The sequence below is a fragment of the Carlito syrichta genome, unplaced genomic scaffold (assembly GCF_000164805.1).
Source record: "Carlito syrichta isolate Samal-C Ts95f unplaced genomic scaffold, Tarsius_syrichta-2.0.1 Scaffold289403, whole genome shotgun sequence".
Classification (NCBI taxonomy): domain Eukaryota; kingdom Metazoa; phylum Chordata; class Mammalia; order Primates; family Tarsiidae; genus Carlito; species Carlito syrichta.
In genome coordinates this window covers 1-12,407 of record NW_007233499.1, presented here as the reverse complement: position 1 = coordinate 12,407, position 12,407 = coordinate 1, and the positions used below count along the sequence as shown (strand labels likewise).

At 34.7% G+C, this 12,407-nt stretch overlaps 1 protein-coding gene across 1 annotated transcript in view; it reads right to left on the bottom strand.

Annotated features, from left to right (window-relative positions):
• RABL3 (RAB, member of RAS oncogene family like 3) overlaps nucleotides 1-7,567 on the bottom strand; it is a gene marked incomplete at its 5' end in the record, with an annotated part of 16,496 nt that extends 8,929 nt beyond the window's left edge. Inside the window, 2 exons of the mRNA XM_008054307.1 lie at nucleotides 1,126-1,276; nucleotides 7,453-7,567. Coding sequence (XP_008052498.1) covers nucleotides 1,126-1,276; nucleotides 7,453-7,567 — 266 coding nt within the window. The remainder of the gene's footprint in view (nucleotides 1-1,125; nucleotides 1,277-7,452) is intronic.
• Nucleotides 7,568-12,407: the final 4,840 nt, after the last annotated feature.

The following is a 12,407-nucleotide window of genomic DNA, read 5'->3' as shown; positions in this document are numbered from 1 at the left end:
CGGGCATGGTAGTGCATGCCTGTAATTCCAGCTACTTGGAAGGCTGAGGTGGAAGGATCGCCGGAGCCCAGCAGGTTGAGGCTGTGGTGACCGGGAGCGGCCACTGCACTCCAGTCTGGGCGACAGAGTGAGACTCCAACTCAAAAAAAAAAAAAAAAAAAAAAAGAAATTAGACCAGCACCAATGCACATCTGGAATGCTAGTGCACTGAATATGTTGCAGAAATCCTACTTATAAATAACAAATAATCATGACTGGTCAGCTGCTGGTCAGGATCCTTCTCTGGGTACTGTTTATTGGCTTATACGTCAACTGTTTTTAGCCTTTTTGGCATTCAGTTCTAACTAAGCTAGCTATCTCAAGAAGAAACTCAATCCTCTTTCTGCAAAAGTTTATATAAATTAGTCTTTATGTAGCACTTCTAGTTTATAGTTTGTTTTTGAGTTGGAGTCTCACTCTGTCTCTTAGGCTGGTGTGCAGTGGCACAATCACAGCTCACTGCAGTCTTGACCTCCTGGGCTCAGGCGAAATTTCTGCCTCAGCCATCTGAGTAGCTGGGACTACAGGCATGTGTTACCACACCTGGATAATTTTTTATTTTATTTATTTATTTATTTTTGTGTTGGAGTCTCACTCTGAATTTTTTGTAGAGATGAGGTCTTGCTATGTTGCCCAGGTTGGTATCGAACTCCTGGCCTCAAGCGATCCTCCCATCTTGGCCTCCCAAAGTGCTGGGATTACAGATGTGAGCCACTGTGTCCAGTCTATAGTTTATGATTTTCTCCTACGTCTGTTAGGCTGCCCTTTAAGGTAATTTTGCAGTTCAAGAAGCTAAGTCTTAATCAATTTAATTATTTTAACTTTTGTGAGATTTAAAAAAAAATTCTTAAGAAAAAGCCCATGACTTACATTATTCATAGAATAAACTTCAAACATTTCAGTAGATTAGTAAACAAGGCTAAAGTGACTATGACATTTAACAGCCTAGATATGTAGATTAAATCTTGACTACATTTTGGACTAGAACCCAAGTAGCTTGACTTCAAGTATAAAGCTTCTTTTATCAGAATATATGACTTGAAAATAAGTAGTTGGTTTTGCAAATTTTGTAGTTAAAATACACACCAAATTAATCTCTTCTGCATTGAAATCCTCAGCCAGGAAAGCAGTCCTCATTAAAACTTCATGGCGCTTGGTTTCATGAATCTGGTCCAGTTTGGTCCCTATTACCAACAGTGGGATTTGGTTATCAGCAAATTGTTCTCGATCATAATCCCTGTGATAAATAAAAATGAAGAGGTGAATATAATTTACCTTTATGATGTAGACCTATAATACTTAAACACAACTAGCTTATGCTATTTTACTGAAAATTAACTATTTTCTGCTCACCTATCACCTACCAACCTAATTTTTCCCCAATTCTTTTCATGTATTTCTTCATTTATCAATCTATCCTCCTCTCTATTGAGTTCCAACTATTCATCTAACTTCTCAAAATCTGGTCTCATATGTTTTTCATTGGCTACTTGAACAACTAATGCCCACTAAGTATACCATAGTCAAGTGACTTTACTTTCCCCATAGCTCTGTTTTCTAAGGGTAACAGCTCAGAACTTTTTAGTGTAGAAGCAGAGAGTGGATTTATACCTCAGTACAGAGAGAATCCAGGAGCCTAGCACAACACTCAAACCTTGTGCCAGAAGGAAAAAATGTCAAACTTCTGAGTACTTGTGGGGTATCACACACTCTATATCTACCATACACATTTCTGTCTGAATGGCAAAAAATAAGAAAATGAAATTGGGATGCTGAATCCTAGAATAAATCAATTATAGGTGATATTATAGGTCTGGGAAAGACACGTTAAACAAATGGAAGTAGAAATAAATAGCTAAAATGCAAAACAAATAGTAAAAGGAAATAATGTGGCGCCAAGTAGTTGGTTTGTCCTGACATGAGAGCCATGGAAGACACAGAACAGGTAATAAAAATCACTTAGGATTAGAGACCTTGTGTTACTGGCTTTTATACTCCTTTTTCCTATATATAAACAAAGAATAGAGTAGTGATATAAAGGATACTTTTCATTGCCAAAAGAAACCATAGAGTCCGCTGTTGTTGAGTTAGTTTAAATTCTATTCATATATTAGAAATAAAACAGATTTGAACTTCTGACATATTATAAGCTCAATTTACAACAGTCAGCAAAATTTGGTTGTGCATAATTTATGAAAGTAAATCAATATTACATAATCCAATCACTGTAAGTCGGTTGAGCATAGTTTTTTTTCTTCCTTTGATACTACGTTTCTTTCTCTTAAAGTAATCTAAATTGGGGCAGAGAGCACAGTTACTAAATTTTTATGCCCTTCACAAGCATCTTACAAAGCCTCAGCTACTGTTAGTCCTTGGAACACAATTGTATTCAACTATATATATATTCCCTTCTCATAAAAACACTACCATTCTATTTATTGCATTAAAGTCAAGAATAGCATGCCTTTAATTCTTCACATATCAATCATGATTTAGGAGACAGTCCAAAACTGAAATTTGCTTTATTAGAGAATCAAGTTTTCAGAGTACCCCCCTTTAGAACTATTTAGGACTGTTTCCCTGCCCTGTATTCACTAATTTTGTCTCACATACAAACTTGTATATATATTCTATCAAATATCATCTTTGATATACATACATCTCTGTCATTTACAGTCTTGCACAATTACTTGCACATAGACATATATGAAGCATGCATATATACTTTGTTCTCTTATTTCTCTTTTTAGTTTTCCTTTTTCTCACTTTTTTTCATAAAATCTTATATCCAATTTAAATTTGATCTTGAAATCTTTTTTTTTTTTGTAAATTGGAGAATTTATCATGGATAGATAAGGCTGATAACTCCTTAACATCACAAAGAGACAGACAACTATATGCATAACACTACTTTGGAAAAATAAAAACAAAAGCCCTGTATCTTTCAGACTCTACATATAACTTCCATTTTAGAGAAGACTTAGGATTCAGATAAATAAGTTTAAAAGACACTACAGGAATACAATCAACAAAATCCAGAATACAGAAAACTGTACAGGAAAAAACAAGCCATCTTCTTCCATGAGTAAACTGTTAGGGGATTAAAAAAAAAACAAGGAGGGGGAACTCAAGATTAAAAGACACTTAAGAAACCAAATACAACAAGTATACCTTAGGAACTTATTTAGATGTTGTTCTGAACAAATCAACTGTAACATTTCTGAGACAACTGGGGAAATTAAAATAATATTTGATTACTGAAAAATTATTAATTCTTAAGAATTACTGAACTATTAATTCTTAAATTTACATATAATAATTATATGTTGTTATGTTTAAAAAGTTTTATCCTTTAAAGCTACACATTGATGTATATATGAATGTAATAATATCATGTCTAACACTTGCTTCAAAATTCTCCAGTTGAGGGTGAGGGAAGGTGGGAAGTGGGTAGGCATGGATGAAACAAGACTGGTTATATGTTGATAACTGTTGAAACTGGGTGACAGTTACAAAGGAATTCAGTTTCTTGTCTTTATATTTATGTGTGTGAAATTTTCTGTAATAAAAAGTTTAAAAAATTACTGTAGTAAAAAAGCACAAAATCTACCTACAACTTTTTTATATGACTCAAAACTTAAGCAGATATAAAAGATATATGCTAAGCAGCCTTGTTCCTACCCTTCTCCCCATTCATCCATTTCCTCTGGTCTCTCATAGGAAACTGCTTTTATTAGTTTCTTATTTATGTTTCCACTGATTCTTTATACAAATATAAATACGTATTCTTATTTCCCCCCTTTTTACACAATAGGAGATATATGATATATATTCTTTGCATCTTGATTTTTTAAAAACCTAACAATGTATCTTCTGTAGGTCTATTTTAGCACACAGAAATCTTCCTGATTCTTTTTCAAATAGTTGAATAGTAGCTAGTATGTGTATATACTATTATTTATCCAATGAATCTTCTGTTGTCAGAATCTTCTGATGCTATAAATAATGCACCAATAAAACACTAATGTATTAATGTTGCTTTATGTAGTTGAAGGTTTATCTACAGGATCAAAATGGAGCTGTAGAGTTAAAATGCAAATGTACCTATACTTTTTTACTGCCACCTTGAATTCTGTGATATCAATGCAGATTTTTTTCTGATATGAATACATTACCTCCTAATCCTATAATTAAGAATAAATTTCTTGAGTAGAAATTTTAGTAGAAAATAGAAAGAAAAAGCTAAGTTGATGAAAACATCAATGATGAAAGGAATTGAGACAGGAGGTAGGAAATATCAACTTAGCTTTGAAATAAAGGTTACATTTAAATTAGTTGTGTTGATCTTTAGTAGGTCTTCAGGAATTCACATACATGCACTCAAACTTATACTACATTTAGGTTTCACATAACAACTAGACCAATTAGACTTCCACACAGAAAATAAAGTCTTTAAAAGACTTTCTTCAATCAAAAATGAGAAATGGGGTTCTGTTTTGGGTAAATGGAATAAGTGTACTCTATCCTATCTTTCCCACTGAATGTAGCTATAAAACCTGGAAAGAATGCATGAGGCAGATATTTGAGGACCCTGAAAGTTAACAGTAGCAAGCATATTGAGGAAGAAGACAGGAATTTGAAATACCACTGAACCAGCAGTGAGTGTATAATTCTTTTCCTTTCATATCCTCTTCTATTGTTGAGTCTGAATGCAATTCAGCTTAAAACCCAAAAGTGGTTACTGTATCAGAGAACTCCAGAAGAAGTCCTATATTTCTGGCTCATGAAACAGGAAAATGAACTCCTAATGTTTTAGAGGGTATGGAAATGCAGTATTTTTTCCTTTTCATAAGCCAGTCCCTGAGAAATTTCATGATGGTTGTGGCAAAGGCTGTAATACAAGGAGAGTGCTCAGGAACACAGAGGAGGGGAAATCTTTCTCTTTGGTGAAACTGTAATCCCAAGAGGGTGGTGCCAACTCTCATTACTTTTATTCTGCTCTTTGTCCTTCTGCAACTTGTTCTGCATATGGGTGCAGTTGTGCAAGTGCACAATAGAATAGATAACAAAAGCCCCAGCTTTTTGGATAGAGCACAAACAAAAAAAAAAAAAAAAGAGAGAGAGAGAGAGAGAGAGAGAGAAATCAATAAAACAAAAAGTTACTTCTTTGAAAAAAATCAATAAACTTGATAAACCTGTACAAGTCTGGCAAAAAAGCAAAGAGAGCAGACATAAATTACCAAAAACAGGAATGAAAAAAGGGATACCATTACAGACTATGAAAATAGCAAAAGACAATAAACAAATACCATAAATAACTCTATTCTCATAAATTCTACAACTTAAATGAAATGGATGAATTCTTTGAAAACTACAAACTACCAAAACTTACCCAAGGTGAAACAGATAACTTGAGTAGTCCTACAATTATTTTTTAAAAATGTAATTTGTGGTTAAAACCCTTTCAAATAAATCTCCAGACCCAGATGGTCTCATTGATAAATTCGACCCAACATTCAAAGAAGAAATAACACTAAATATACACAGTCTCTTCCAGAAAACAAAAGAGGAAGAGACACTTCCAACTCATTCTATAAAGAAAACATTATCTTCGCACACCAAATCCAGTAATTGTCAGATATTAAAGACATTATAAAAACAGGAAATTATATACCAATATACCTTATTAATACAGAAAAAAAATCCTCAAGAAAATATTAGCATTTCAAATCTAATAACAAAGGAATGGATGGCTGGTTCAATATTTGAAAATCAGTCAATGTAATCCACCACACTAACAGTTTGAAGAAGAAACCACATGTCCATATCAATTGATGCAGAAAAGATTTTTGACAAAATTCACTGTGTTCATGATAAAACTATCAGCAAGTTGGGGACAGAAGAAAACGTTTTCAATCTGATAAAGGACATCAACAAAAAACCCTATAGCTGACATTATATTTAATAGTGAAAAGACTAGCTGTCTTTCCCCTAAGATCAGGAACAAGACAAAGATACTCATTCTCATCACTCCTATTTAGTATCATTCTAGAAGTTATAGCCTTATTAGGCAAGAAATAAAACAATAAGTATATAAGGAGGAAATAAACCTATATAGAATATCCTAAAGAGTCTACTAAAAAATTCTGCTCACAAGATAGAAGGCTGGCAATCAAAGTCAATTCTATTTCATTATTCTAGCAGTGGACAATTTTTTTTAAACATATTTTTTATTATAAAATTGTGGGGTACAGTTAAGGGTTAGGTATACAAATGTGCATCGTTCAGGCACCCTTGTTAATAAGGGGTGTCTCCCCATCCCCAGACAGATATTGACTACCGTTAGTACCATCTCCCTTCCCCTCCCTACTCCCCCCATAGTTTCCCACCACTGTCAGTCCTTTTCTTAGCAGTGGACAATTTGAAACTGAAGTTTAATGAATGCCATTTATAATAGCTTAAACAATACTAAATACTTCTGTATAAATCTAATAAAATGCATAGGATTTATGTGCTGAAAACTACAAAATGCTGACAAAAGAAATAAAAGATGAAATAAATGAAGAGACATAAGGTGTTCATAAACTAGAAATATAACAGAACAAAGATATCAATTCTCTCCAATTTGATCTACAGTTTAATGCAATTCAAGACAAAATCCAAGCAGAATTTTTCAATACAGATAAGCTGATTCTCAAATGTATGTAAAAAGACAAATGAATCAGAATGCGAAACAATTTTGAAGAAAGGATAAAGTGGAAGAAATCACATTGTCCAGTTTTAAGACCAGAGTTGTGGCCATAGTATTCATGAAGCAATAGACACAGATCAATGGAACAGAACTAGAGTCCAGAAACAGATCCATGCTAATATGGTAAACTGATTTTTGGCAAGCGCAAAAGCAATTCAAGAGAGAAAAGATAGTCTTTTCAACAAAGGATGTTGGAACAATATGCAAAAGTTAACTTCAACCAAAACTTCACATCTTATATAAAACTAACTTAAAACAGATCATGGGCCAACATTTAGATCATAGGTCTAAATGTAAGCCTATAAATCTTAAAATACTTTATGTAAATGCTTTATTATAAAAATGTAAAACTATAAAACTGGTAGAAGAAACACAAGAGAAAACCTGCATAATCTGGGATTAGGCAAAGAGTTCTCAGCCATGATATCAAAAGCACAATCCATAAAAGAAAAAAATAAGAAGTTAGATTTTATAAAAATAAAAACAATTGCTTTATAAAAGGCATTGTTAAAAGAATAAAATGATAAGCTATGGACTAGGAGAAAAATATTTTCAAATCAAATATCTGACAAATATCTGATTGTAAATCAAATATTCTGGAGAATATATTCCTGTTACTGCCATAACATTTCAAATCAATCATGAAATAATTCTAGGCTTACCCATTGGTCACCAAGACTCCAGTTGGCACCAAATCCCTGTTGAGAGCTTCCAATGACCAACGATACAAGTTTTGGGATGACTTCTTATTTGTCAAGTCATGTACTAAAATAATACCTAAAATAATCAGAGAGAATGTCAATACTATAACAATTCCTCTTCATTTCACATTTGGCAAAGTAAAATTCAGTAAATACAAGCATTATTAGGTTGTCTAATGAATCTAGCATTCTAATATGACTAACAAACTCAGAACACAATTATTTTAAAATCTCCTCCAAAAGCACTTATAAATAATTAACTATAAAACTTCATCAGTTAATGTAACTTTTTTTCACAAGGGCTGACAAAATGTCATTACACTTTTAGAATATCTTTTCTTTATTCAGCATTTCCTGAGTGCCTACTCTATGCCTAATCCTAATTGCAGAACCATCTCATCAATCAAGAGAATTAAACCACTTCAAGTATAAGGGAATTATATTCATGTAAAAAGTTATGTTGCTTTGTCAATGTACATAGCACTGCCATAGACACTAGTACATACATATATTATCTATACTCACTAAAAGAATTAAATAATAAAAAATTTTTAATGGCATTAATTTAATTTGACACAATTGCTATTCTTTAGGTGACAAAATATTGTCCTATTGATCACCTGAACGTAATCAACTCAAAAATCTAATTTCTAGTTCTTCTAATTAATGCCTAGTTATAAAAGCTTGCTACCTATAAGAGATCTAGCTAAAAGAGCAAAAGAAATGTACTGCTAGAAGAGAGTAAGAGGAGAGAGTCAAGAATTATGAATAGTAGAAAATATAGGTGTAGACTTTTGAGATTGAGGAAAAAAATGTAATGAGGCTCAGGAATACAATTAAACAGACTCAATTAAGATCCTGGATAGAAAGGCAACGCAGGTGATTATTACAGTAAGATATGGACAAAAGAGGAAAAGCCTTAATGCCCAAGTAGAATTTAGGATACAGGTATTATCTTATGGTCAAAAGACCATAGGTTTCAAACTCCCAACCCTTCCTATAATATCCAGATTGTGAAAAGAGGACATGAGGCGAATGATTCCTCCATCTTCAGTATATGTTATACATCAATTTAAAAAATAAGAGCAGAAGAGGTAGAATTAATTGGCTTCTATCGTTTTTATAGCCACATGTGTAATCAGGTGCTTGTACAAGATATTAGTTGAATTGTTCCAGTCACTCAGATGAACCTGTATCCCTGCTGGAGTTTAGAACACTTGCCCCTGTATCCAACCTAACTTGCTCTTCTTTCTTCAATAAGTATTCTAATAGGTGTCAGGGCATAGATTAAAAAAAAAAAAGAATAAAGAGGTACCATCAAGAACAGAGCTAGTATTTGTTCAGCACTTATATGCTAGATATTGTACTTTATATGTGCTATACAATTAATTTTCAAAACTGTCTTATGAGGAAAGAATTGTCATTATCTTCTATGTGACTTACTCCAAGTCACACAGAAAGATAGAATTTGCACTCAAGTAATGTGACAGTAAAAGACCAGGGGAAAACAGAATAAAATCTCATTTTTAGAGCAAAGTAGTGGCATGTCTTATCCCCTTCTCTATTTCCTGTATAAATATTACAAAACTATGGGTAAGAATTTTGGATGGGGGAATGAAAGGATCACAAAAGCCTTGGTTAGACAGACAGGGAGGAATTTATTTTTTGAGGATCTCTAGGTAAGGCTTTAAGCTTTTAAGGGTATTTGAGTATTCTTTTTTCTTATTCTTTTTCACTTGGGCTGAAAGTTCTTGCTTTGTAGAATAGGAAATAGAAGAGCAAAGGTGGACCCCAGACAAAAGAAGTCAGAGTGACAGCTGAAGAGAAAATATTTTAATCTTAAGAGAGAGAAGAAAAGATACTTTAAAATTTCCTTTTGAGATTATCAGCTTAACTCATCAGAGAGGGAGGAAGGTAGGGTACTAAGGGAAGAAAAGTTACTTCTAAGAATAAAGACTGGGCAGGGTTTCATGGCTAAGTTTGTAATTCCAGCACTTTGGGAGGCCGAGGCAAGTGGATTGCCTGAGTCCATGGATTCGAGAGCATCCCGGGTAACTTGGTGAGACCTCATCTCTACAATAAATAAAAAATTAGCCGGGCATGGTAGTACGCGCCTGTAGTTCGAGCTACCTGTAAGGCTGAGGCAGAAGGCTCGCTGGAGCCTAGCAGGTCGACGCTGAGGTGGCCACTGCACTCCAGACTGGGTGGCAGTGAGATTCCAACTCAAAAAAAAAAAAAGAATAAAAAATAAAGACTGAATTTGAATAGAGTGATCTTTATGCTCTGTTTCTTAGGAAGCTAAGGATGGTAGATGGAGTAGAGAATCTTGAGTATTTCTACCAAAAAAAAAAATGTTCCAGAGCTTGGGTAAAAGAACACAGAAATAGGTTTTTTAAAATAAAAAAACAGAAAATTGTTTAAACTTTAAGAAACAGGAATATATCTCAGTCTTATAGAGACCAACATGGGATATATATAATGCTTTCAGTAATATTAAAGGAAGACACAGATCACTAATGAATAGTAGGTTCAGAAGAGAGACTGAAATAAATACAGACTGAAACAGATTTTTTCTTCAGCACTTAAGAGTTTACAACTCAGAATTCCATAGTTTCTAGGATTTGAATGATATTTAATCCCTATATTTATTTATAATTTTCACTTTACTCCTGTCTCAAAAATATCTAAACAGCAAAAACATCTAAGGTGTTATATACCCAAACTTTCCTGTGCTGAAAAAGTTGGTATCTACTTTGATGTCAAAGTCATTTGACTGATACATGTTTATTACTTGAGTTTGTCCAAACCAGCTTTTATTTACTTATTTCCTTTCTCTAACAGTCACCTCACACTATATCGGTATTATTGTTTTTCTTTACTATATATTCTATTAATATATGGCATTATCATATATTTTCTTACATGATGATGGCATATATTAATGTCATCATCTTGTAACTGTTTTGTTTCATTTATGAATGCTTTGTTTCTTCAATTATACTGTGATGCTTTTAGATAGAATTCTGAGCTAAATGGGACACGGGTCTGAACTGAGACAACTCACCTTATATAGTCTATAATATGTATCGATGAAAGAACCTTCTCTACTTCCTTTTGTAGTATCTACAACACCTTATGCTATGGGAAGATACTGAAAGAATAGAAGGAACAAATGTACTAAATAAGTACAATGCTTATCTAAAATTGAATGAGATCTAAGCATAGCATAAATGAGGTTATATTAATGGCTACTCGTTTAACAGGAAGGGGTGAGATGCCAAATCTATTGGTATATTAATTGACAAGAAGTTGAAATCATATTTCCTAGTAAAAAATGAATTTTTAAAAAAAGACTATAAGAAAGACACTATTGGCAAATCACAGGTATAAGTGGTTTAATCTCTTGACATAGAGCAGGCATTCTGTGAATGAAAACTAGGTTCTCTATTACACAGCTTCATCTGAAAGTTTGCTTCAGGTATCTGAATATATATTAATGGATAACATTTCTGTACCCCTAAAAATACCCATAGGCAGCTCTTTATAACCATAAAGAACTCTTTCTAATGGGGGAAGATAAAGGAAATTCCCATATCTCTGTGACAAGTGGCTTAACCCTATGGAACTTCTATGGTCAAACAATACTTATTCAACTGACTGGAGAGACAGCACATCCAAGGGACAGTGTTTTGAAAGTTTTATGTCATTTCTGACACGATGATGATGGGACAGGTTGGACTGTGAGAGACTCTGCAAAAGCGAGTGTCCATAAAAACTCTCCAGTGAGTAGGTGTGTGCCGGTGGGTGAGTGAAAGTCCATCTGAGGGGAGACAGGTTCATGCATCTGGGGCTCTCCTCCAGAGACTGGGGAGATTGCAACTCCCCACTGCCCTGAGATTGGAGCCGCTGGCATGCAGGGTCATCTGCTATTCTTGGGGCTCTCCTGAGAAAAGGCTGTGGAATACAGCTGGTCCTCACTACCTGGGACCCAGTCCACACCTTCATCTGTGAAAGGAGAGTGGCAGGAGTCCCAGATCTGTGGAGAGAGCAGGTTGAGGCGAGCTGGAGAGGAGAACCACCTCTGGTGAGGAAACACAATTTTTGTCCTGGGACCAGGCAAAGACCTGCACTGTCCCACCCCAGCTCCATCTAGCCTCCAACCAGGAACCTAGAGGTTATCTCATCAAACTCGGAGAGACAAATGCACCTCCCCCACACTGGAACAGGCGCAGACAAGTCTGATCTGAGTAGGAAACTTGACAATAGGGGCAGCAAACCAGGTGAGTCCATATCTGATCCACCCTCCTCCCACAGTAGTCCATGGGCCATCTGACCCATGCTGACAGCAACCCTAACAGCCTGTGCTGAGAACAGAGGGGAGAGGCTGGAGACCAGAGCTGAAAAGAAGTTGAAGTTACAGGAACAGCCTCAAAGTCAGTTTTAAAAAATTTTTATTTTTGCCTTTGTTTATTGTTTTAGTTTTTTTCCCTCTTCATTCTTTCTTTCTGTTTTTGATTATATTCCCATACTTGCTTTGTTTCTGTTTATTGCTGTTTTTTTAGACTTCCTGTTTGTGTATGGGTATTTTTGAGGGAGAGTACATAAATGGGGGGTTTTAGTTGGTTAGTGTGTTTGTATGATTGTCTGTATGTTTTTGATTTTTTAATCTTTTCTGTCTTTGTTTGTGTCTCTTTTCATTTGTTAGTTGGTACGCCTGTCTGTTTTCCCTCTTCTCTCTCTCTCTCTCTCTCCACCTTCCTCTCATCCCCCTCCTTCCTTTTTCCATTCTTTTCATTTTTCTTACCTCATTTTGCTTTCAGGGACAAACCTATAGCCCCACTGCACTGTAGGGCAGTGGGGAGGGGGTTCCAGGGGATCCACACACCTGACAGTGTATGGGTATTTGTACTGGAACC